The 23193-nt window shown below is 61.9% G+C and overlaps 2 protein-coding genes and 1 long non-coding RNA gene across 8 annotated transcripts; 1 reads left to right on the top strand and 2 right to left on the bottom strand.

Moving 5' to 3' along the window:
• Positions 1 to 1286: 1286 nt before the first annotated feature.
• Positions 1287 to 4207, bottom strand: LOC127038073 (zinc finger protein 574-like). Its single transcript, XM_050930468.1, has 2 exons — positions 4200 to 4207; positions 1287 to 3775 (listed from the first exon to the last, which is right to left on the bottom strand). Exon 2 carries the CDS (start codon positions 3770 to 3772, stop codon positions 1331 to 1333), a length of 2442 nt encoding a protein of 813 aa, XP_050786425.1. The 5' UTR covers positions 3773 to 3775; positions 4200 to 4207; the 3' UTR covers positions 1287 to 1330.
• A 1123-nt stretch (positions 4208 to 5330) lies between these two features.
• On the bottom strand, positions 5331 to 9005 carry LOC127038086 (uncharacterized). Of its 5 annotated transcripts, XR_007770559.1 has the most exons (6): positions 7907 to 9005; positions 7410 to 7533; positions 6711 to 6747; positions 6313 to 6473; positions 5604 to 5854; positions 5435 to 5518 (listed from the first exon to the last, which is right to left on the bottom strand). It is a non-coding gene; the product is annotated as an uncharacterized LOC127038086 (long non-coding RNA). The 5 variants fall into 5 exon arrangements; XR_007770562.1 differs by lacking the exons at positions 5435 to 5518; positions 5604 to 5854; positions 7410 to 7533 and adding an exon at positions 5331 to 5402 and having other exon boundaries at positions 6199 to 6473; positions 7779 to 9005; XR_007770563.1 differs by lacking the exons at positions 6313 to 6473; positions 7410 to 7533 and having other exon boundaries at positions 6663 to 6747; positions 7779 to 9005.
• A 1486-nt stretch (positions 9006 to 10491) lies between these two features.
• On the top strand, positions 10492 to 19795 carry DEDD2 (death effector domain containing 2). 2 transcript variants are annotated; one of them, XM_050930475.1, is made up of 6 exons: positions 10492 to 10592; positions 12051 to 12696; positions 12881 to 12991; positions 13405 to 13536; positions 18093 to 18510; positions 19211 to 19795. In XM_050930475.1, the coding sequence occupies exons 2-5, from the start codon at positions 12228 to 12230 to the stop codon at positions 18458 to 18460; spliced, it is 1080 nt and encodes a 359-aa protein (XP_050786432.1). In that variant the 5' UTR covers positions 10492 to 10592; positions 12051 to 12227; the 3' UTR covers positions 18461 to 18510; positions 19211 to 19795. The 2 variants fall into 2 exon arrangements, with proteins under 2 accessions (XP_050786432.1, XP_050786433.1); XM_050930476.1 differs by having other exon boundaries at positions 10525 to 10588.
• The last annotated feature ends 3398 nt before the right edge of the window (positions 19796 to 23193 follow it).

Raw genomic sequence — 23193 nt, 5'->3', positions numbered from 1 at the left:
TCAGCTGCTGAGCCCCTGCTGGTGCCTCCCTGGGGCTGGGGGGGTGCCTGACACTGTGATGCTCCCTGAGGCTGTTGCTGGGGGGGCTGAGGGGGTGACAATCCCTAAGTCTGTTGGGGGGGGGAAGCTGCCTGAGTCTGCACCTGTTGCTGGGGGGGCTGCCCAACTCCAAAGGTTGATCTGTTAATGCCCCAGCCTAGGTTTAATGACCATGGGGCTGCTACAGCCTGTGGGGGCAGCTCATGGGTCCCCCCTACACAGGGGGCAGAGGAAAATCTGAGCAGTTCCCCCCAGCACCAGTTCTCAGGCTGGAGGGACAAGTGTAGGGCCATGCCGGGGGCATCGTTTAGTGCCCCTGTGCTGCTCCAGCCCCGGGGTGGGGTGGGAGCCTCGGCCTGCAGCACTGGGAGATGGGTGCCTTGCACTAGAACTGCATGTGTCAGGACTCCTGGGTTCTCTCCCCACCTCTGTCATGCCTCAGTTTCCCCCATGATGGCAGTGGTCACCCAGCTGAAAGTGTGAGTGGTGCCCTACATGCTCTGCAGGGAGTGGGGGGCACCATCCAGTCAGGTCCAAGGCGGGGCCTGCTACTCCCTCTTCTCTTGATGCCAAGGGTTGAGGGAAGGCCCCTGCTCTGGGGTCAGCCCAGGAAGGGAAGGAGGCCCAGGCCAGAGCTGAGGTCACAGGTTGCTTGGCCTCTCCTGAGTTCAGAACAGCCCAGACCAAACAGAGCAAAGGGGGCTGGGGCAGCATCCTGCCCCATTTCTACCTCCATGCCAATCCCTTGCCCTGGGGGCAGATGGGAGCTAGTGCCCCCTAGAGGGGACAGGCCTCATGTCCCAGTCCCCCCATCTCCCTGCTGCACACCAAGCCATACGGGTGCCATGCTGGCATCTCCCCCTAGCCAATCCCAAGCCTGCTGCACCTGCCCCACTGCCCAGCCCCACACGTTGGCAAGTAAAGGGGCAAAGGGTGGTACTGATTTGGCAAGAAGGAACAGCTATGGGGAGGGGATTCCTACTGACCTCCTTCTCCTGGCTGGTTTCTTGACCCCCGCAGCCCCCTTCCAGAGGAAGATCACCTAGAGGGAAGGGCCCAGCCCACAGCTTGGAAGGCTCCCATTTAAAGCCCCGCCCCTCCTACTCAGCCATGGGGGTGGTGCCTGGAGAGCAGGAAGGGCAAAGGACACGCTGCCCCCCTACCCAGCCAGCAACCCTGGGGAATGCAAGGACCCCCCCCCGTCCCTCCATGCCAGGGTGAGACGCACCGGGGGGGCCGGGCAGGCAAACGGGCAAAACCAGAACTTTTATTTCCAGGGGGGGCTGCGCCCCTATACGAAGGCGTTGACCTGCAGATTGTCCACCTGGAGGCTGCCCTCCAGAGCAGCCTGGTAGATTTCAATGGTCTCCACCAGGGGCAGCGGCTCTGCCGTCTCGATGATGGCGATGGTCTCCCCGAACTCGGTGCACATGATGGTCTGGGTGGGCTGGGCAGCGGGTGGGGCAGGGGGGGCAGCGGCAGCCCCATGGGTCTTGCGGTGGCTGCGCAGGTTGGAGAGGGTCTTGAAGGCCTTGGTGCAGTGTGGGCAGCGGTGCGGGCGCTCCCCGGTGTGGATGCGCCGGTGCTCGGCCAGGTGCATGGACTGGATGAAGGCCTTGCCACACTCCGGGCACTGGTAGGGGCGCTCGCCGGTGTGCAGCCGCCGGTGCTCCCGCAGGTGGGTGGCCTGCCGGAAGGCCTTGCCGCACTCTGGGCAGGGGAAGGGGCGCTCACCTGTGTGTGTGCGCTGGTGCAGCTGCAGCCCCGAGGCTGCCACGAAGGTCTTGGAGCAGAGCGGGCACTTGTGGGGGCGCACGCCCGTGTGGCGCTGCTGGTGCCGGCTCAGCCCGCTCGGGTTGGTGAAGCCCTTGCTGCAGAGGTTGCAGGTGAAGGGGCGCTGGCCGGAGTGCACCAGCTGGTGCAGCGCCAGCTTGGCCAGGGAACCCAGGCACTTGCCGCAGGACGGGCACGGGTAGAGCTTCTTGTGAGCACAGCGGTGCTCCTCCAGCTTGGCCAGGCGGACAAAGAGGGCGCCGCAGTCCGGGCAGCGGTGGGGCTCGCGCCCGGCATGGGCCAGCCGGTGCAGCTCCAGCAGCCGCTTGCGGGCGAAGGATTTGTCGCACTCGGGGCACTGGAAGGGCAGCTGGCCTGTGTGGCTGACGCGATGCAGGGCCAGCTTGTGGGCCCGCGAGAAGGTGGCGTCGCAGTCCTGGCAGGGGAAGGGGCCGGTGCCCGAGTGAAGCAGCCGATGCTGCTGGAGGTTGGAGGACTGGGTGAAGCGCTTCTGGCAGACGTCGCACTGATAGGGGCGCTCGCCGGTGTGGGTCAAGTGGTGCCGCATCAGGTTGGCCTGGGAGGCGAAGGTCTTGCCGCACTCAGTGCACTGGAAGGGACGCTCCCCGGTGTGCGTGCGCAGGTGGTTCCGGACGTGCACCAGTTTCTTGAAGGTCTTGCCACAGGTGGGGCACTTGTGCTTGCGCTCCAGCACGTGCACCACCCGCTTGTGCCGCACCATACGGATGTGGCTGGAGAATGCCTTGCCACACTGCGGACACAGGAAGCCGGCGGCGGCAGGGGGCGCCGGTGAGCCGTTCACTGTCCCGGCGGCGGGCGGCTGGGCCGGCTCCAGATCGGGCGGCTGGGCCAGCTCCAGATCGGGGGTGCGAGTGCGGGCCGGCGGGGCCCCGCTCTTGCCTGCGTGGGTGCGGCGGTGGTAAAGGAACTTCGTCATGTTGCTGAAGGTCTTGCCACAGGCACAGCGGTGCAGGGGGTTGGCCGTGTGGCTTTTTCGGTGCACCACCAGCGTCATCTCGGTGCCGAAGCCCAGTCCACAGTCGACACACAGGTACAGGGCCTCGCCCTTGTGAATGCGCATGTGCTGCTCCAGCGAGGCCGCCTTCTTGAAGACTTTGCTGCAGTTGGGGCACTCGTGCGTGCCGTCCACGTGCACGCGCTGGTGAGCCAGCAGCCGGTTGGCCGTGGTGAAGCCACGCTGGCACTCGCTGCACAGGAACTCCTCCGAGGCGTGTTCCCGGCGGTGGCGCCGCAACTCCTCCGCCGTGCCGAACTCCTGCTTGCACTCGCCGCAGCGCCAGGCCCGCGGTGGAGCCAGCGTCGGCATCTGCTGTGAGGGGGTGGGGGAGCTGGGGACCTCCTGTTTGAGCCCCTCAGGCACAGCTGGCTCCCCGCTCTCCTTCTCTGTTTCGGTGAAGTGCTCGCCCTGGTGCTCCAGCAGCTCCTCAGGCGTCTGGAAGAGGCCGGCGCACTCCGAGCATTCATAGGGGTGCATGGCCGGCTGGGCCGCAGAGGGGGCTGGCGGGGGAGAGGGTGGCGGCTGGGGAGCGGCCACGGGCTCCTGGGCCTTGTGGCTCTGGCGATGGGCCAGCCACAGGTCAGGCGTGGCAAAGAGCTCCTTGCACTCGCTGCACTGGTAGTGAATCTGGCTGGTGGGGGCCGGGCGGGCGGGCGCCGGGCGGGGGTGCAGGCTCTGGTGGGCCAGCAGCTCGTCGGGCGAGAGCAGGACGCGCCCGCACTCCAGGCACTGGTAGTGGTTCTCCTGCAGGGGCCCCACGTCCAGGGCCACGGCGGGGGCAGGGCCGGGGGGCTCGCAGGGCTCCCCCAGGTGGCTCTGCTGGTGGATCAGCACCTCCTCCAGCGTGTTGTAGAGCAGGCCGCACTCGGAGCACATGTACTGGTGCTGGAAGAAGAGGGAGGGGGGCAGCTCCTCTGCCATGGCCTGTGGGGAGAGAGCTGTGAGCGGGACCCCGCCCGGGGGGGTTCGGGGGGGGGCTGAGCTGCGGGGGGGGCAGGGTCCCGCTGCGGGGGGGATTCGGGGGGGGTCCCTGGGGGGGGCTGAGCTGCGGGGGGGGCAGGGCCCCGCCCGGGGGGGGGTTCGGGGGGTCCCGGGGGCGGGGCCGAGCTGCGGGGGGGGGGGCGGGGCCCCGCCCGGGGGGGATTCGGCGGAGGGTCCCGGGGGGGGCAGGGTCCCGCTGCGGGGGGGATTCGGCGGGGGGTCCCGGGGGGCGGGGCTGAGCTGCGGGGGGGGAAGGTCCCGGGGGGCGGGGCTGAGCTGCGGGGGGGGCTGAGCTGCGGGGGGGGCAGGGTCCCGCCCGGGGGGGATTCGGCGGGGGGTCCCGGGGGGGGCAGGGCCCGTCACTCACCCCGGCCCGGCCGCCGCCGCCGCCGCCTCTCGCTCCGACTCCTCCCGGCCGGACCTCGCCGCCCTGCGCCTCCTGATTGGGCCCCGCCGAGCAGACCCCCGCGACCAATCAGCGGCCTCGATACTGAGGGGGGCGGGTCGGCTCCTGACCCAGGGAGCCTGGGAGCGGGAACGAGGCGGGAGGGGGCGTGGTACGCCGGAAGTCCCGCCACGGAAAGCCGCGACGGCGGGCGGGAGCTAACAGCGGGGCGGGGCCTCCATGTGGCCCCGCCCCGGATGGATTTTAGGGTGAGGGCGTCTGTATTAGAGCCCGTCCGACAGTGACCCCCCCCGCCTGTCACACCCCCGTGACACACCCACACACACAGCCCCGCACAGCGACACCACGTGTCACACACACCACAACACCACCCAGCGGGACAGACCGCATGTGCATGTCACACACACACACACACACTGCGACACACTGCAACACCTCACACTGCATGTGACACACACACACAACCCCGCACAGCGACACCACGTCTCACACACATACACCACACCACCACCCAGCGGGACAGACCGCATGTGCATGTCACACACACACACACACACACACACACACACACACACACAACACCGCACAGCGACACCACGTGTCACACACACACACCACAACACCACCCAGCGGGACAGACCGCATGTGCATGTCACACACACACACACACACTGCAACACCTCACACTGCATGTGACACACACACACAACCCCGCACAGCGACACCACGTCTCACACACATACACCACACCACCACCCAGCGGGACAGACCGCATGTGCATGTCACTCACACACACACACACACACACACACACACACAACACCGCACAGCGACACCACGTGTCACACACACACACCACAACACCACCCAGCGGGACAGACCGCATGTGCATGTCACACACACACACACACTGCGACACACTGCAACACCTCACACTGCATGTGACACACACACACACACACAACCCCGCACAGCGACACCACGTGTCACACACACACACCACAACACCACCCAGCGAGACAGACCGCATGTGCATGTCACACACACACACACTGCGACACACTGCAACACCTCACACTGCATGTGACACACACATACACACACACAACCCCGCACAGCGACACCACGTGTCTCACACACACACACTGCGACACACTGCAACACCTCACACTGCATGTGACACACAAACACAACCCCGCACAGCGACACCACGTCTCACACACATACACCACACCACCACCCAGCGGGACAGACCGCATGTGCATGTCACACACACACAACTCCGCACAGCGACACCACGTGTCACACACACACACCACAACACCACCCAGCGGGACAGACCGCATGTGCATGTCACACACACACACACACACTGCGACACACTGCAACACCTCACACTGCATGTGACACACACACACAACCCCGCACAGCGACACCACGTGTCACACACACACCCCACAACACCACCCAGCGAGACAGACCGCATGTGCATGTCACACACACACTGCGACACACTGCAACACCTCACACTGCATGTGACACACACACACACACACAACCCCGCACAGCGACACCACGTGTCACACACACACACACACTGCGACACACTGCAACACCTCACACTGCATGTGACACACACACACAACCCCGCACAGCGACACCACGTCTCACACACATACACCACACCACCACCCAGCGGGACAGACCGCATGTGCATGTCACACACACACACACACACACACACACAACACCGCACAGCGACACCACGTGTCACACACACACACCACAACACCACCCAGCGGGACAGACCGCATGTGCATGTCACACACACACACACACACACACACACACAACACCGCACAGCGACACCACGTGTCACACACACACACCACAACACCACCCAGCGGGACAGACCGCATGTGCATGTCACACACACACGCACTGCGACACACTGCAACACCTCACACTGCATGTGACACACACACACAACCCCGCACAGCGACACCACGTGTCACACACACACCCCACAACACCACCCAGCGAGACAGACCGCATGTGCATGTCACACACACACTGCGACACACTGCAACACCTCACACTGCATGTGACACACACACACACACACAACCCCGCACAGCGACACCACGTGTCACACACACACACACACTGCGACACACTGCAACACCTCACACTGCATGTGACACACACACACAACCCCGCACAGCGACACCACGTCTCACACACATACACCACACCACCACCCAGCGGGACAGACCGCATGTGCATGTCACACACACACACACACACACACACACACAACCCCGCACAGCGACACCACGTGTCACACACACACACACACTGCGACGCACTGCAACACCTCACACTGCATGTGATACACACGCACACTGCGACACACTGCAACACCTCACACTGCATGTGACACACACACACAACCCCGCACAGCGACACCACGTGTCACACACACACACACTGCGACACACTGCAACACCTCACACTGCATGTGACACACACACACACAACCCCGCACAGCGACACCACGTGTCACACACACACACACCACCACCCAGCGAGACAGACCGCATGTGCATGTCACACACACACACACTGCGACACACTGCAACACCTCACACTGCATGTGACACACACATACACACACACAACCCCGCACAGCGACACCACGTGTCTCACACACACACACTGCGACACCTCACACTGCATGTGACACACAAACACAACCCCGCACAGCGACACCACGTCTCACACACATACACCACACCACCACCCAGTGGGACAGACCGCATGTGCATGTCACACACACACAACTCCGCACAGCGACACCACGTGTCACACACACACACCACAACACCACCCAGCGGGACAGACCACATGTGCATGTCACACACACACACACACTGCAACACCTCACACTGCATGTGACACACACACACAACCCCGCACAGCGACACCACGTGTCACACACACACCCCACAACACCACCCAGCGAGACAGACCGCATGTGCATGTCACACACACACTGCGACACACTGCAACACCTCACACTGCATGTGACACACACACACACACACACACAACCCCGCACAGCGACACCACGTGTCACACACACACACACACTGCGACACACTGCAACACCTCACACTGCATGTGACACACACACACAACCCCGCACAGCGACACCACGTCTCACACACATACACCACACCACCACCCAGCGGGACAGACCGCATGTGCATGTCACACACACACACACACACAACTCCGCACAGCGACACCACATGTCACACACACACACCACACCACCACCCAGCGGGACAGACCGCATGTGCATGTCACACACACACACACTGCGACACACTGCCACACCTCACACTGCATGTGACACACACACATACACAACCCCGCACAGCGACACCACGTGTCACACACACACACACACTGCGACACACTGCAACACCTCACACTGCATGTGATACACACGCACACTGCGACACACCGCAACACCTCACACTGCATGTGACACACACACACAACCCCGCACAGCGACACCACGTCTCACACACATACACCACACCACCACCCAGCGGGACAGACCGCATGTGCATGTCACACACACACACACACACACACACTGCGACACACTGCAACACCTCACACTGCATGTGACAAACACAACCACACTCTGCAATGACATGCACAGCGACACCACGTGTCACACACATACAACACAACAACACCCAGCGGGACAGACCGCATGTGCATGTCACACACACACACACACTGCGACACACTGCAACACCTCACACTGCATGTGACAAACACAACCACACTCTGCAATGACATGCACAGCGACACCACGTGTCACACACATACAACACAACAACGTGACAGACCGCATGTGCATGTCACACACACAGTACGACATACTGCATGACATACAGCAACACACCGTAATGATACATGCCAACATACTGCCACAACACTCACACAGAGTACAAGACGCACCAGGAGAGACACAAACAGATACAGCACATTGAGACACACTTTGTGAGATACGACACACAGCAGGTGAGACACGTGCAGAGTGGACATACCGCAATGAGACACACAGATGGACACACCATAACACACGCACAACAAGAGACAGAAAGGAGACACATGCAGACTGGACACACTTCAATGACACAGTAAGAGACACATCAGGAGAGACCCACACAGACGGACACATCACAATAACACACAGAGCCAGAGACATACCAGGAGAGACACAGGCAAACTGGACATACTGCAATCACACACACCCACACACACACAGAAGAAACATATTCAGGCCAGATCCACAGCAATGACACACTGAGTGAGAGACATGACAATACATGCACTGCAAAAAGATGTGCAGACGGACACACCACAATAACACACACACACTGGACAGACCGCAATGACTCACACAGCAAGAGTCACACCAGGAGAGACTGCCAGGACACAGAGAGAGAGAGAGGAGGCAGACAACACCCAGCACAGATAAGCAACCAACACAGACACATGTTAACACATGCTGCAATGACAGATGTACAACATCAGATGCACATCCAGGCGCACATAGTGAGACACACACAGCATCACACGCGCCCATGGCACCCAACGAGAGACACTCACCGCACACAGCAAGATGCACACACAAACACAAAACACAAGCCCAGGCAACATGCAGTGACAGACACAGATATACATTACACAAAACCACATGCACTTCTCCCTGCCCCTCTCCTGTGTGTGTGGGGGGGGGCTGCCTCTACCCCTCCGCATGTCCTGTGTGTGTGGGGCAGGGCACCTCTCCCCCTCCCTCCGTGTGGGGGGGCGCCTCTCCCCCTCCCCGCCATCCTGTGGGGGGGGCACATCTCCCCTCCCCCCACCCTGTGTCTGTGGGGGGGGAACTTCTCCCCCTCTCCGCCCTGTGTCTGTGGGGGGGGCACCTCTCCCCCTCCCCGCCATCCAGGGGGGGCCCCTCTCCTCCTCCCCGCCATCCTGTGTGTGGGGGGGCCCTCTCCTCCTCCCTGCCATCCTGTGTGTGTGTGGGGGCATCTCTCCCCCCCCGCCCTGTGTCTGTGTGGGGGGGGGCACCTCTCCCTCTCCCCGCCATCCTGTGTGTGGGGGGGCACCTCTCCCCCTCCCCGCCCTGTGTCTGTGTGTGGGGAGGCACCTCTCCCCCTCCCCGCCATCCTGTGTGTGTGTGGGGGGCACCTCTCCCCCTCCCCCCACCCTGTGCCGGGGGGGGCACCTCTCCCCCTCCCCCCACCCTGTGCCGGGGGGGGCACCTCTCCCCCTCCCCCCACCCTGTGTCTGTGGGGGGGGCACCTCTCCCCCTCCCCGCCATCCTGTGTGTGTGGGGGGGGCACCTCTCCCCCTCCCCCCACCCTGTGCCGGGGGGGCACCTCTCCCCCTCCCCCCACCCTGTGCCGGGGGGGGCACCTCTCCCCCTCCCCCCACCCTGTGTCTGTGGGGGGGGCACCCCTCCCCCTCCCCCCACCCTGTGCCTGGGGGGGCACCCCTCCCCCTCCCCCCACCCTGTGCCGGGGGGGGCACCTCTCCCCCTCCCCCCACCCTGTGCCGGGGGGGCACCTCTCCCCCTCCCCCCACCCTGTGCCGGGGGGGGCACCTCTCCCCCTCCCCCCACCCTGTGCCGGGGGGGCACCTCTCCCCCTCCCCCCGTCCCGTGTCGGGGAGGCACTTTCCACGCTTTGGCCTCTCACGTCAATAGCGGAGCCGCCCTGCCCCCCGCCCCTTTACGCCAGTAGCGCACCCCGGCCTCCGTCACGCCCCAAAGCGCCATTATAAGGCAACAGCGCAGCTGCCACTCAGCCTCCCTCTTACGTCAGTAGCGTAGCGGCCTCGCTTCCTGAACCGGACTCTTCCCAGCTCCTCGCCTCGCGCATGCTCGAGGCGTGACGTCAGGAGCGCAGCGAGTCAATCCCGCCCCCACACGTGGGTCACGAGGACAGAGGCCGAACGTCCGCGTGCCGGGCGCGGTGAGGTTAGGATGGGGAGGGGTGTTGTGGGAAAGCGCACGCGCAGGGGGCTTTTTTTTGCGCCGAGGGGACGCTTCGCGCATGTGCAATGGGTGGGTCCGAATGCGGCGCGTGCGCTCCGTGTGCCGGGTAGCTTCGACGCATGCGCTGGGGGCGGGGATAGGGCGGGGGCTGGTGGAGGTACGCATGCGCAAGTAGCGTTGTGGGTGGCAGTTGATGGCCGACGCATGCGCAGAGGGATCGAAGGTGCCAGAAGGAACCAAGCTGCGACTGAGGCAGCGAGACGTGGGTGAGGTGGGGGGGTCGGACGGGGGGCTGGGCGAGGCCGTAGCCGGCCGGGGGGAGGTATAAGTTGGGGGGGCAGGGCGAAGCCGTGGCTGGGGGGGGAGGGAGGTACAGGCTGGGGGGGGCAGGGCGAAGCCGTGGCGGGGGGGGGGGGCGGGAGGGAGGTACAGGCTGGGGGGGGGCAGGGCGAGGCTGTGGCTGGGGGGGCAGTACAGGCTGGTGGGGGCAGGGCGAAGCTGTGGCTAGTTGGGGGCGGGAGGGAGGTACAGGCTGGGGGGGGCAGGGCGAGGCTGTGGCTGGGGGGGGCAGTACAGGCTGGGGGGGGCAGGGCGAGGCCGTGGCTAGTTGGGGGCGGGAGGGAGGTACAGGCTGGGGGGGGGCAGGGCGAGGCTGTGGCTAGTTGGGGGCGGGAGGGAGGTACAGGCTGGGGGGGGCAGGGCGAGGCCGTGGCTAGTTGGGGGCGGGAGGGAGGTACAGGCTGGGGCGGGGCAGGGCGAGGCTGTGGCTGGGGGGGGCAGTACAGGCTGGGGGGGGGCAGGGCGAGGCCGTGGCTAGTTGGGGGTGGGAGGGAGGTACAGGCTAGTGTGGGGCAGGACGAGGCTGTGGCTAGTTGGGGGCGGGAGGGAGGTACAGGCTGGTGTGGGGGGGAGCAGGGCGAGGCTGTGGCCACACCTGCCTGGGGAGGCCCTGAGGCTTGGGCTTTGTTGGCAGCTGGGGTTGTTTGTTTTTGTTGGTCTGGTTGCTGCCACCTTGTGGCGCCTTTGCTCTGGGACACCTGTGCAGGGAGCTGTGGTGCTGCTCAGCCATGAAACAGCGATTTACAGCACAGGACTGGCAGCCAAGTTCTGCAAGGGGGCTGGTGCCTAATGGTGCTTAGACTTCTGGGGTCTGTCCTCAGCTCTGGGAGGGGAGGCGGGGCTTTTGGTTAGAGCAGGGGAGCGCTGGGAACCAGGACTCCTGGATTCTCTTCCCAGCTCTTTGAGGGGAGTGGGGCCTGGTGGGTTAGAGCAGGGGGGCTGGGAGCCAGGACTCCTGGGTTCTCTCCCCAGCTGTGGGAGAGCAGTGGGGACTGGTGGTTAGAGCAGGAAGGGGCTGGGAGCCAGGACTCCTGGGTTCTCTCCCCAGCTGTGGGAGGGCAGTGGGGACTGGTGGTTAGAGCAGGGAGGGGCTGGGAGCCAGGACTCCTGGGTTCTCTCCGTGGCTCAGAAAGGAATGAGGGCTAATGGGAGAGAGCAGGGCATCAGGATTCTAAAGTTCATGTGGGAATTGCAGCGCTATGCTTAGCACAGGACTGGGAAGGGAACCCAGGTGTCCCGGTTCCCTGTTCCCAGGTGCTGCGTAGAGTCACTCCTGGCTCTGTTCTGAAGAGCTCCGGGTGCCTCCCTGGCTTTTCCTCTCCCCAGTGACGCGGCACCAGGTGCTCTCTTGCTCCAGCTCACAGTCCTGCTGTGTCTTTTTGCAGATGCTGTTTTTACTCGAGTGCCCAGAGAGATCTTGTGCTGTAGGATTCCCCACAGATTCTCCGTCGAGCCCGAACAAGTGTCAGACCCCAAGTCTCCCCCCATTCACTTGCCCCAAAGCGCTTGCCATCTGCTGCTCTAGCCAAAGCCAGAGCTGATCTGCAGGCCTGTGAGCTGGGATGGCTGAGATGAAGCGGCCAGTCGTTTCCCACCCTTGGGAGGAGGAGGAGTGCTTAGAGTACTACGGCATGGTGTCCTTGCACCACATGTTTGAGGTGATTGGCTCCCAGCTGACCGAGAATGATGTGGCTGTGCTCTCCTTCCTCCTTGATGAGACCCAGCCCTGGACCCACCCGCTGGACCCCAAGCTGTGGGCTGTGGTGGAGGAGGATGGAACAGAGACCCCCTCGCCTCTTCTGGAGAGCTGGCAAAGGAGGAGCCGGTGCTGGCAAGCTCCGGTGGAGGCAGCTGGGAGCCTAGAGGTGGTGGGCGAGCGGCACCAGCCTAGGAACGGGGTCGAGCTGCTGCTGGAGCTGGAGAGGAGAGGGAGATGTGACGAGACCAATTTCCTGCAGCTCCTGCAGCTCCTGCGGTTGCTGACCAGGCATGACCTGTTGCCTTACGTCACCCTGAAGCGGCAGCGGACAGGTACCAGGGCTTGGGAGGAGAAGGGGGCGTTGGCTCCAGGCTGTGCTTGTGGGGGTGGAGAGCTCTGAGGTGTGCCTGCTCTGAGCCAGACTTGGGACAATGAGGCATACAGGGGGCGGTTTCCGTCCGCTGAATCCCGCTGTGGTGCTATCTCAGGGGAATTCACCTCTCTTCTCCCCCTTAGTGTCCCCTGAGCGATACACCTACGGCCCGTCTGTGACAGCTTCGGACCGGCAGATGGACAGTTGCCTCGGCTCAGCCTCTGCAGAGACCCAGCCCGATCAGTGGGAGACAGGTACGATGGCAGGCTATGCTGGGGTGGGGGGAATGTATTGCCCTCTGCCAGCACTAACCCCTTCCCCTTGTGCATAGCTAGGAATGGGACTGCAGGCCATTGGCCTCTTTTCTCATTCGAGGAGGCCTCAGCACCCTGGGGAATGAGCCTGCATCTCAGCCCTGGCGTGCGGTGTGCTCCTTTCCCTGGCTTGGAAATGGAGCAGTGCCTGCCCCCTGGCGTGTGGGAAGCTGAGGGCAAGGGCTGTGTGGGAGGTGGGTCCTGAATCCCTCTCCTCTCCCAGTGCCAGGGGTAGAACCCAGGAGTCCTGGCTTTAGGCACTAGAAGCCATGCCCTTTGTGGAGCTCTACTCTGAGCCCTTGCCCTGTCCTTTGCAAGGCTCCTCTCACCCAGACCTTTCTTCCCTTCTCCAGGCTCCAACTCCAGCAAGAGGAAGCGGGTGAGCAGAGGCAGGGCACGGGCCAGTGCCCTCGGCAGGCGGCGCGGGGCCAAGACCGTCCCTGCCCTCAAGCAGGAGCCCCTGTCCCCCACCAAAGTGACCTGTGGTAGGTGTCTGGCTGGCGCATGCCCAGGGTCCCCCTGCCTTTGGACCAGGCCATGGAAAGACTCCGGTTCCCGGTGGGGGATAGATTGGAGCCTCCTGCTCTTCCCCCACAGCTGGGGTGGGGCAGGGATGCTGGTCTGAGTCTCTAGCCAAAGTGCAGGCCCCTTCTGTGTCAGTGACTTTGGGCCGGGGGGCTGTGCAAGTCCAGCAGGGTGCCTCACCCCAGCCCTGTGGGGCCTCTCTCTGGGGTGGGGGAGCAGGGAGCCCTGGCCCACTCCTGTGCACCTGTGGGTCCCGTCCCCTGGCTGTCCTGCTCTTTTTTCTCTCATGACTAACTGTCTGAATGGCTACTCCTTGTGAGAGGGCGGGAGAAAACACCTGAGATGTGCCGGCCCGCGGGTGCCAGGCGCTGGCCTGGGCGGGGCCTGACTTCCACCCGTGTTATATGCTGGTCTAGGGGCTGAGCCCGGGGTAGGCTAGCTAATCCCCAGGCCAGTGCAGACTAGGAGGAGCAAGCAGCGGATTTAATGGAGGCAGATAACTGAGAGAAGGCTGGTTCCACTGCAGGAAATTCTAATCCCAAAGCAGATTGATTCCAGCCGCGTGTCTGTACCGCCTCTAGCGCGGGAGGGCCTGGTGTGGGACTGAGGTGCGTGGGTGCTATTGGAGAGCAGAGAGCTGAGAGTATTTAAATCCTGCCTACGGTGCCCTAGCATGTGGGACTGCGCTGTGTCCCCCTCTTGGGGTGTCACGGGGTTCAGCTCTGCTCTCTGTCCCTCAGGCACTGCCTTTAGACTAGCAAAGGCCATTGAGGCTGACTCCTGCAGTGGTTGGTTGTGCAAAGTGCCAGTCCCAGGTGCTGCCGAATTCCTGTGTTCTAGGCCCAGCTCAGCTGCTTCCCTGCTGGGGGATTTTAGGCAAGTCACACTGCCTTTCTGTGGCTCAGTTTCCCCATCTGTAACCGAGAGAGAACAATCCTGAGCACTTGGTAAAGTGCTTTGAGATCTATCGGTGGAAAGCACTGTCGGAGCCAGGGCTTAGCATTGTTCAGCTCCAAGAGTCCACAGACTTGTGACGAAAAGGTCAGGGCCCTCTGAGCTCCTTCTGTTTAGGCGGGGGGCTCTCTAGCAGGTTCTGGGGGGTATGGAAGCTGCGTGGTATCAGGCACACCCTGAGGGCTGATGAGGTAGTGGAATGATCACATCTGACCTTAAATTCTAGGAATCTAGCATGGCTCGTGGCCATTTCCAGATACCCACCTAGCTCTGATAGACCCCAGATGCTGCCCTTCATGGGGGAAGCCGGTTCAGTTCCAAGGTGGTGGCCTGGATTTCTGTCTCCAAGACCAGCATATAACCCCTGTGGCCTGCTCAGCCAGCCGCGTGCCGAGTGCCAGCATCACTACCGCTCTGTGTCCTGTTATCTGTCAGTGCGATGCAAATGACCAGAAAAGCAAACTGCACAAAAATGCTCTCTTCCCGTTTGACCAATTTGCAGGCCATGGGTTCTAACGAAGAAGGTTCAAAAATAATTCAATGAGTGTCAATACTGCAACTTCACGGTGCAGCTAAGCCATCCGGCGGGTAGGTGCACAAATCGGACCGTAAGCTCCCTTCCACACTAGATTGTTGCCTGTCTGATAATGTTACCTTGCTTCTTGGGGGCATGAATCCCAGGACTGCTGGTGAGGTCCAGACGGCAGCTCTGCATTCATAATTTCCTGAGCCGCGGGAGGCTGGGCCCTCCCCTCTATCTGCCTTCCAGGCTAGGGCCTGGTGACTGGTCTGATTTTCCTTGGTATCACGATTTTTTTGTTGCTGCTGCTGCTACTTGATTTCTGCCAATTCTCTCTCAATCCACCGTTTAAATTCCAGGTTACTAAGCAAAAGTTGATGATAAAGAGACCCTGTGTCTCTATTGCAAGCTACTCAGAACTGTCTCGCAAAGGTAACTGACTCCAGCGCACCCAATCTCGCCTGCCGTTGTCGGTGAAACCCACCCTGTTTTGAATGTGTGCTCTGAACCCCCACTGCAGGGCTCTGACAGAGGGCTCCCCTCATGCATGCTGATCCAGAGAGACCTCAGCAGTGCTGAGCCCAACCCCCTTTGGGACAGCTCCTGTGTCCCTGCCAAGAGGGTCCGGCCGCTCCAGAAGGGCATGGCGGGGAGTCTGTGCCACAGACCCCCAGCAGGGTCTGCTGGGAGCGGCTGCCGCATGCCAGCTCGCATGCTGGGGCGCCAGTGGGAACGGGGGATGGACCGAGTAACCCCCAAACCCCAGTGTGCTGGATTCCTCCCAGACTCCAGCCAGTGGCTCACGTCTCAGATGGTCCCCAGCCTGTGCCACTGGTCGCTGCTGGAACCATTAGAATCTGCACCTTCCTGCCAGCTGCCCGCCTCATGCTCCCCCCAGCCACTCTGCACAGCCTGGTTAGCAGCCCACCCCTGCTGTGTCCCTGGTTCCTGTGCGCTCCTGTAAGCAAGAGTGGGCCTCCAAGTGCTCCCCCGAGTCTCTGGGGGGCGTCTCTCAGCCCTGCGGCCTGCTGTCCGTCCAGCAGTCAGCAGCTGGCCCCCCCCGCAGCTGAGGTTCTTTGCCGTATTGCTGCCCAGAACGATGTCTTGCTGTTACCATGTGCTAAAAACTTTGAACCCTGTTTCTCTCGGTCCACAGTTGAGATCAACCCCCTGGAAAAGCATAAGTATCGGCCAATGCAAGCAGGCCGAGTGCCAGGCTCTGGTAAAGACCCAAACTCACTTCAGAGCATAGCTCCCCCTGTGCCAGGGCGGCCCTGCCTGTTAGCTGGGTCGGAAGGGACAGGGCCCTGGATGTAACAGGCTCTGTGCAGACCTGGCAGCAGAGGCTGCCGGCGCCTGTCCTTGCGAGGGACTAGCTCACCCACTCCACGTGTGGGGAGTCCGGGCTGCTAGTGCGAAAACCCCAGTCAGCTGCTCACCCCGACCCTCATGCTGACGTGCGGGGAGCTGGTAGAGCAGCAGCCCCCAGTCTGCGGTGCTTGGTGGTTTACAGCGTTGAGCAGCTTGCTTCGTGCTACCCATGGCTTTCCCCAGCTGCTGGCAACAGCTTGTCCCCTCTGGGGCGCTGGGCATGCCCTGGGCACCTCCTTGGGGGCAGCAGTCCCACATGTCTGTAACCTCAGCAGCTGCTCAGGTCCCCATCTCTCCCAGCCACAGGGGGGCAGGTTTGATCCCTGGGGGAGGAGGTGACCCCAGTCCTGCCCTGCCATCCCTTCCAAGGCGGGCACCGCATCCCAGTGGGTTAACGTCACCCCTGCTGTTCCTGGATTCAAGGTTCCCTTGAGCCAAGCCTCCAGGTACAGGCGGCGTTGCTGTGTCCTAGCTGTGTGGTGTCAGTAAAACGGAAGGAAGCTGTCAGCCGCTCAGCGTGTCGCTGGCATCTGGAGGAGCGGGCTCGAGCGGGGGATTGGGATTGCTGTCAGGGCGCTCTGTGACCCGCCCCCCATCAGTCTGGATAGCCTGACTCCCGAGTGCTCTGAGCCCTGGAGCGGCAGGGACTCCTATCACAGCTTGCGCTGGCCTCCCAGACAGCCCACAGCCTGAACGGGTGAGAAGGGTGCCAAGCCCAGTGGGCATCCTGTCTTGGCACACCTCTGCCAGCCCCTTGCCTGTCCAAGCTCCTCAGCACCACCGTGCCCCTCTGGCAGCCTGCATTGGGCATGACTTTAGCCCTGCCCCTCTCTGGCAGGTGTGGGGTGTCTCGGAGTGTGAGCAGAGCGGTGTGGTTTTGGGGGGCCCGGGCTCTGGGCGGGGTTCCCTGGCAGTGGAGGCCGGGGCTGTGACTGCACTCTGAGTTAATGCTTCTACAGGTGAGGACCACAAGACAGAGCCCTTAAGCAGACGGCCTTGTCGAGCGTATGTAACACCCACCTGCCTCTCGGGTTTTTTATTTGACCGTATCTTGCTCTGTAGCCATTGTTCTCCCTTGGATGCCCCCTTTCGATTTTGGCCTGACAGGCGGCTGATCCAAAACTACACCCCACCTCTTCCTGGCTACAGCCAAACCATGCCAAATCCAGGGAAGGGAGCCTGGAAAAGCAGATTCTCCGACCAGCTGAGTGGGGCTAGGGCAGGGAGGGTCGGCTGTGGAGATCGTCAGTCACTCAGCCCCCCCAGCAATGGGGCACTCTCCCCTCCCTGTGGGGTGCTGATCTCACCGGCAATGGGGGCTCTATGGAGAGAGAGCAGGGCAGAAGCCGGAAGAGCTGCCCTGGTGGCTCAGTGCAAGGCAAGCTGGCTGGGTGGGCCCCCAGAGCCGCTCCAGAGGGTCTTGTCTAGCTGGGGCAGCGATGCTAGGGGGCCGGTGGGGTAGGAGGTGGACGTTTGGCAAGGTTTGGCTGTAGCCCTGTGGTGAGAGGATGCTCTAGGGAGGGAGTCTGGAGCCCTTGGTTGAGAGCCGCCCTGCCCCCAGCGTCACACTGCATGAGCGCGCGGTCTCTGTGCCGCTGGCCTGTGCCCTCTGGCGCTGATGCCCCGTGTCTCTCCTCCCCTCCCCTGTCTGTCTCTGCCCTCTTCCCCCAGACATCCGGCTGCGGGTGCGCGCTGAGTTCTGCCAGCACGAGCCGGTCCTGCGGCAGAACGTGCTGTCCAACAAGCAGCACCAGCTGGAGCGCCAGTTCGACATCTTCGGCCAGTCCAACACCATCCTCAAGTCACGCGACCTGGGCTCCATCATCTGTGACATCAAGTTCTCGGAGCTCTCCTACCTGGACGCCTTCTGGAGCGACTACATGAACGGGTCACTGCTGGAGGCCCTCAAGGGCGTCTTCCTCACCGAGTCCCTCAGGGACGCCGTGGGGCAGGAGGCCATCCGGCTGCTGGTCAACGTGGACGAGGATGATTACGAGGAGGGGCGCCGGCTTCTGCTGGAAAGCCTCGGCCCCCAGTGACGGCCCTGTGGGGCGGGGACACAGCCTGGCCTCTGGGGAGCTCGGTCTGGGTGAGTAGTGCTTCCTGCCCTTCCTGTGTGTTCGCCCTCCTCTTCTACCTTGGTAGCTAGCCATGCGCGCACGCCAGGCCCCCCACCTCTTCCCCCCCCCCCCCCCACGCTAGCCACCGTCAGTCCTAGTCTGTGCTGACACACCAGGTCCGCCCCCCCTCAGCTTAGCCACCATCACCTCCAGTCCCCCCCACCCCCCATGTCTCTCTCCGCCCCTCCCCACCATGCTAGCCACCATCACCTCCAGTCCCCCCCACCCCCCAGGTCTCTCTCCGCCCCTCCCCCCCATGCTAGCCACCATCACCTCCAGTCCACACACAGATGTACACACTGGGTCCACCTCCCCCCGCCCATGCTAGCCACCATCACCCCCATTCCCCCCCTCCACACACCCACACCAGGTCTCCCTGTCCCCCATGCTAGCCGCTATCCCCACTGGCGCCATCTGACCCTGGGTCCCAGCCCCCTGCATGCTAGCCACCATCACTCCCAGTCACCCCCCACACACAGATGTTTAGCCACCCTCACCCTGGGTGCTAGCTGCAGCCTTGTGTGCTAGCCCTCCTGCCCTAGGCTGCTTCTGGGTGCTAGCAGAGGAATGCGCCCAAGGTGGGGTAGGGAGAGGGAGGGGTCCCTCTGCCATTGCCCTGAGCCCACCCCCTGTGATGGGCCATGGTGCTTACCCCCCCTTCTCTCCCAGGTCTCGGGCTGTACTTTTTTCTAAGTCACTGGAGCTCATCCACTTGGGACACGGAGACTCCTGACAACAACCCCGTCGGGGTGCTGCCACGGGGCAAACCTCTGCCCGCCTGCAGGCCTCTGACTGTGCCAGCTGGGCCAAGCACTGGACTGAGTGATGCACCTCCTGTGTTGGCGTGGAGATGGGACAGGCAACTCCAGATGCACAGGGTGTGGGGCCAGCCCCCTCGAGGGCTCGTCGTGGCTCCTGTCCCTGGACAGGGGCACCGCTGACCAGGAAACTTGAGCTTTCATTATTTTTAGGACACAAACCTGGTTTTCCTCCTGCTGCCGTTTGGGCTCCAGGGGCAGGTGGAAAGGGGGAGTCAGAGTCATTTTTCTTAGGGACGTTTTCCTGGGCTCTGGCTATTTGTACATAATATAAATATATCATGGGGGGGGGGGGGACGGACAGGGCTCAGGCAATGGCTGCAGGAATTTGTCCTCAGTCCTAGGGGTGGGGGGGTGTCAGCTGGTGTAATTATTTAAAGAAGATGGTATTTTTTTAAGCAAAAGATGAAAAAAATGCAAACAAACAAACAAAACAGTCTGACCTGATCTTCTTTGACAAATGGTTTTGCAGCGTCTTGTATCAAGGACGGAAAAAAATCAATAATAATAATAAAACAGAGAATTTGTAGTGGAGACTCTTCTTGAAGAGGCACTTTCAGTTCCTTCTCCGCCAGCCTGGGGCAGAGCCCGGGGGTCCTGGCTCCCAGCCCCCCGTACTGGGGCAGAGCCCAGAGGTCCTGGCTCCCGGCCCCCCGCACTGGGGCAGAGCCCGGGGGTCCAGCTGTAGTAAGGGAAGTCAGGTGGTGCTGGGTCACTGCGAAGGCGACTGCTGAGCTGCCCTTTTCCATGTCCAGTGTAGGCCAGTGGAGAACAGTGCTGGGCCGGTGCCAGGGGCCCTGGTTCTCCCACAGGGTGGGGGTGTGTCCGGGCCCCTGGGCTTGTCACCCTCCCCTGCTCTTCCCTTCACCAGGCCGAAGCCCCTGTGCGGCTGAAAGCTGGGGTGTCGCAAGGATCCACAGCTCCCAAGCCAGGCTCCCAGAAGTATCTCGTTTTGGCCTTCACAACATCCCCAGCAGTGCGATCCACAGGTTAACCGTGCTACGCGAGTGAAGAAATGTGTCCTGTTTATTTCATGGGGACCCCTGGTTCTTGTCATTTCCTTATTTGCTCTCCACCCCAGTCAGGATTTTATAGCCTCTCATCTCCCCCCCTCAGTCGCCTCTTTCCCAAGCTGAACAGTCCCAGTCCTCACACGGGAGCTGTTCCAGCCCCCCATCCTTTCTGTTCCCTGTGCTGTACCCCTGTGTTCTAACAGCTGTTCTGAGGGGGCACGGGGGTACTCGGGGGGGCTGTTAGAGGCGTTATATTGTCCATCATCTTCTCTCTCCCTTTTCCAATGGCTGCCAACAGCCTGGTCGCTTTTCTGGCTGCTGCTGCACATGGAGTGGATGTTTTCAGAGAAGGATCCACAGTGACTCCCAGCTCTTTCCTGAGGGGGAACAGCTAATTCAGAGCCCGTCTGTGTGTTCAGAGCTGGGATTATGGTTTCCAAGGTGCATCACTTTGCACCTAGCAGCATAAAATTTCATCTGCCTTTTTGTCCAGTCTCCCAGTCCGGCGAGATCGCTTTGTAGCTCTTCTCAGTTGACTTTGGCTTTAATTATCTTGAGTAATTTTGTATCATCAGCAAATGTTACCACCGTGCTGTTTGCCAGCTCACTTGTGAATGTGTTGAACAGCACTGGGCCCAGTACAGAGCCCTGGGGGACCCTGCTATTTACTTCCCTCCACTGTGAAGAATGACCATTGTGCCTCCCCTTTGCTTCCTGTCTTTTAACCAGTTATTGATCCAGAAAAGACCTGCCCTCTTATCCCACGATTGCTTAGTTTGCTTAAGAGCCTTTGGGGAGGGCCCTTGTCCAGGGCATTCTGAAAGTCCACGTATGCGATAGCCGCTGGCTCCCCCTTGGCCACGTGCTTGTTGACCCCTCACAGAATTCTAGTAGATTGGGGAGGGCGATTTCCCGTCACAAAAACTGAGTTGACTCTTCCCCAACAAATCGTGTTCATCCCTGTGTCTGACAATTCTGTTCTTTACTAGATGTGATGGAGTAGGGGCTGTCTGTGTGGGGAGGGGAGAGCCGGGGGTGACTTTAGGTGAGGGACAGGATCTTTAAGCCTGTAACCTGAGCCAGGCAGGGGGAGAGGATTAGCACCTGGGCCCGGGAAGCTGGACAAAGGAATCAGCCGGCTGGAGGGGGGGGCAGTTCAGTTTTGGTTTTGGGCTGGGTGAGGAGAATTCAGGGGATCCTATTCCGGGGTCCAAGCGCCCTGAACCCCGAGAAGGACTCAACTGGGGGGTCCTGGTTGGGCCTCCAGGCTCTGCTGTAACCTGCAATCCTGTTGTCCAATAAACCACCTGTTTTACTGGCTGGCTGAGAGTCACTGTGAGTCCCAGGAAGAGGGGTGCAGGGCTGGACTCCCCCACACTCCGTGACACTAGAGTTCCACCAGTCTGGCCGGCACTGAAGTCAGGCTCACCGGCCTGGAATTGCCGGGATCGCCTCTGGAGCCTTTTTACAAAAATCAGTGTCCCATTAACTATCCACCAGTCAGCTGGGGCAGATGCGGATCTCAGTGGGTGACAGCACAGTTAGCCGTTCTGCAGGTTCACTTTGACTTCCTTCAGACCTCTTGGGTGCATCCCATCGGCGCCTGGGGCCTTCTTACTGTTCAGTTTATCAGTTTGTTCCCAAACCACCTCTACAGCCGCCTCCGCCTGGGATGGGGCAGCAGATTTTTTCACCTCAAAAGATTGGCTGAAGTGTGGGAACCCCCTCAGGTCCTCTGCAGTGAAACTGCTGGAAAGAATTCATTCCCCTCCCCTTGCTCTTCCCGGGCCCCACAGCCGGAGGGAGCTTAACAAAAACTGCTGTGAGTTTTAGTGTCTCTTGCCAGTTCTTCAAATTCTCGCTTGGCCTCCACGTTTGCCCTGCCTGTGCCAGTGTCTGCTGCTTCCTGCTGGCTGGGGCAGGAGGGGGCCCTGGGACTGAGCTACTGACGCTGCTCTGTGGGGCTGCTCTCACCTGGGCCAGCTCGAGCTGCAGAGCCGAGGGGGCCTCCCCTGCAGCATGGCTCAGGGGGGTGCTAATTACCCTGCTCTGCTGTGCAGATGCTGCCCAGTGTCTCTGCCAGCCCTGCCCAAGGGGCGTCAGTCCCTACGCCAGGCGTGAATCCCCCAGCAGCCTGGCTCTGCTGGGCAGAGTGCCCAGGGTGAGGCTGGAGCCTGGGGGATCAGCCCCTCAGCCCACAGGCTCCTCCCTACGCTGGGGGATCTGGGCCATTGCAGGGCTTCTGAGGGGTGGGGGTCCCTGGCACCCCCACTCCATTGGCCATATGGGGGTGTCTCCTGCCCCCTCCCCCAAGCTCTCTCCTGGTCTGTTCCTCTGGCTGGAAAGTTACCCCCTGTCGCCCTCAGGGGTGTTACTCCAACTTGGGGAGGGGGGGGCTGGGCCAGGTCCGTCCAGGCTCCCAGCCCCAGGGTGCCCGAGGCGTTGCGGGCGGCGGCTGCTGACGCTGCTTTGGCCACGAGGGGGCAGCAGGGGGTCTGCGAGTGCTACAGCGGTTGCTGTTCGCTTAACGGCCGCCAGGTGGCTCCACGCCTCTATAGATTTGTTCCCCTTCCGCCCTCGGCTCCCAGCCCCCCCCAACCACCAGACCCCTCCCCTCCCAGGGCCAGAACCCAGGAGTCCTGGCTCCCAAATCCAACCCCCCGCTCTAATCACTGGACCCCACTCCTCTCCCAGAGCCAGGGGGGAACCCAGGACCGGCTCTGGGTGGGGAGTGGGGGCTGGTGGTTAGAGCAGGGGGGGCTGGGAACCAGGACTCCTGGGTTCTATCCCCGGCTCTGGGAGGGGAGTGGGGCCTGGTGGT

Source organism: Gopherus flavomarginatus, chromosome 20, assembly GCF_025201925.1.
Source record: "Gopherus flavomarginatus isolate rGopFla2 chromosome 20, rGopFla2.mat.asm, whole genome shotgun sequence".
NCBI lineage: Eukaryota > Metazoa > Chordata > Testudines > Testudinidae > Gopherus > Gopherus flavomarginatus.
This window is presented reverse-complemented; position numbering and strand designations above follow the sequence as displayed.

Coding starts and splice junctions, on each gene's coding strand:
- LOC127038073 (XM_050930468.1), bottom strand. CDS start 3,772: ATGGCAGAGGAGCTGCCCCCCTCCCTCTTCTTCCAGCACCAGTACATG.
- DEDD2 (XM_050930475.1), top strand. CDS start 12,228: ATGGCTGAGATGAAGCGGCCAGTCGTTTCCCACCCTTGGGAGGAGGAG. Junction 12,697..12,880: donor CCTGAAGCGGCAGCGGACAG/GTACCAGGGCTT, acceptor TCTCCCCCTTAG/TGTCCCCTGAGCGATACACC. Junction 12,992..13,404: donor GCCCGATCAGTGGGAGACAG/GTACGATGGCAG, acceptor TCCCTTCTCCAG/GCTCCAACTCCAGCAAGAGG.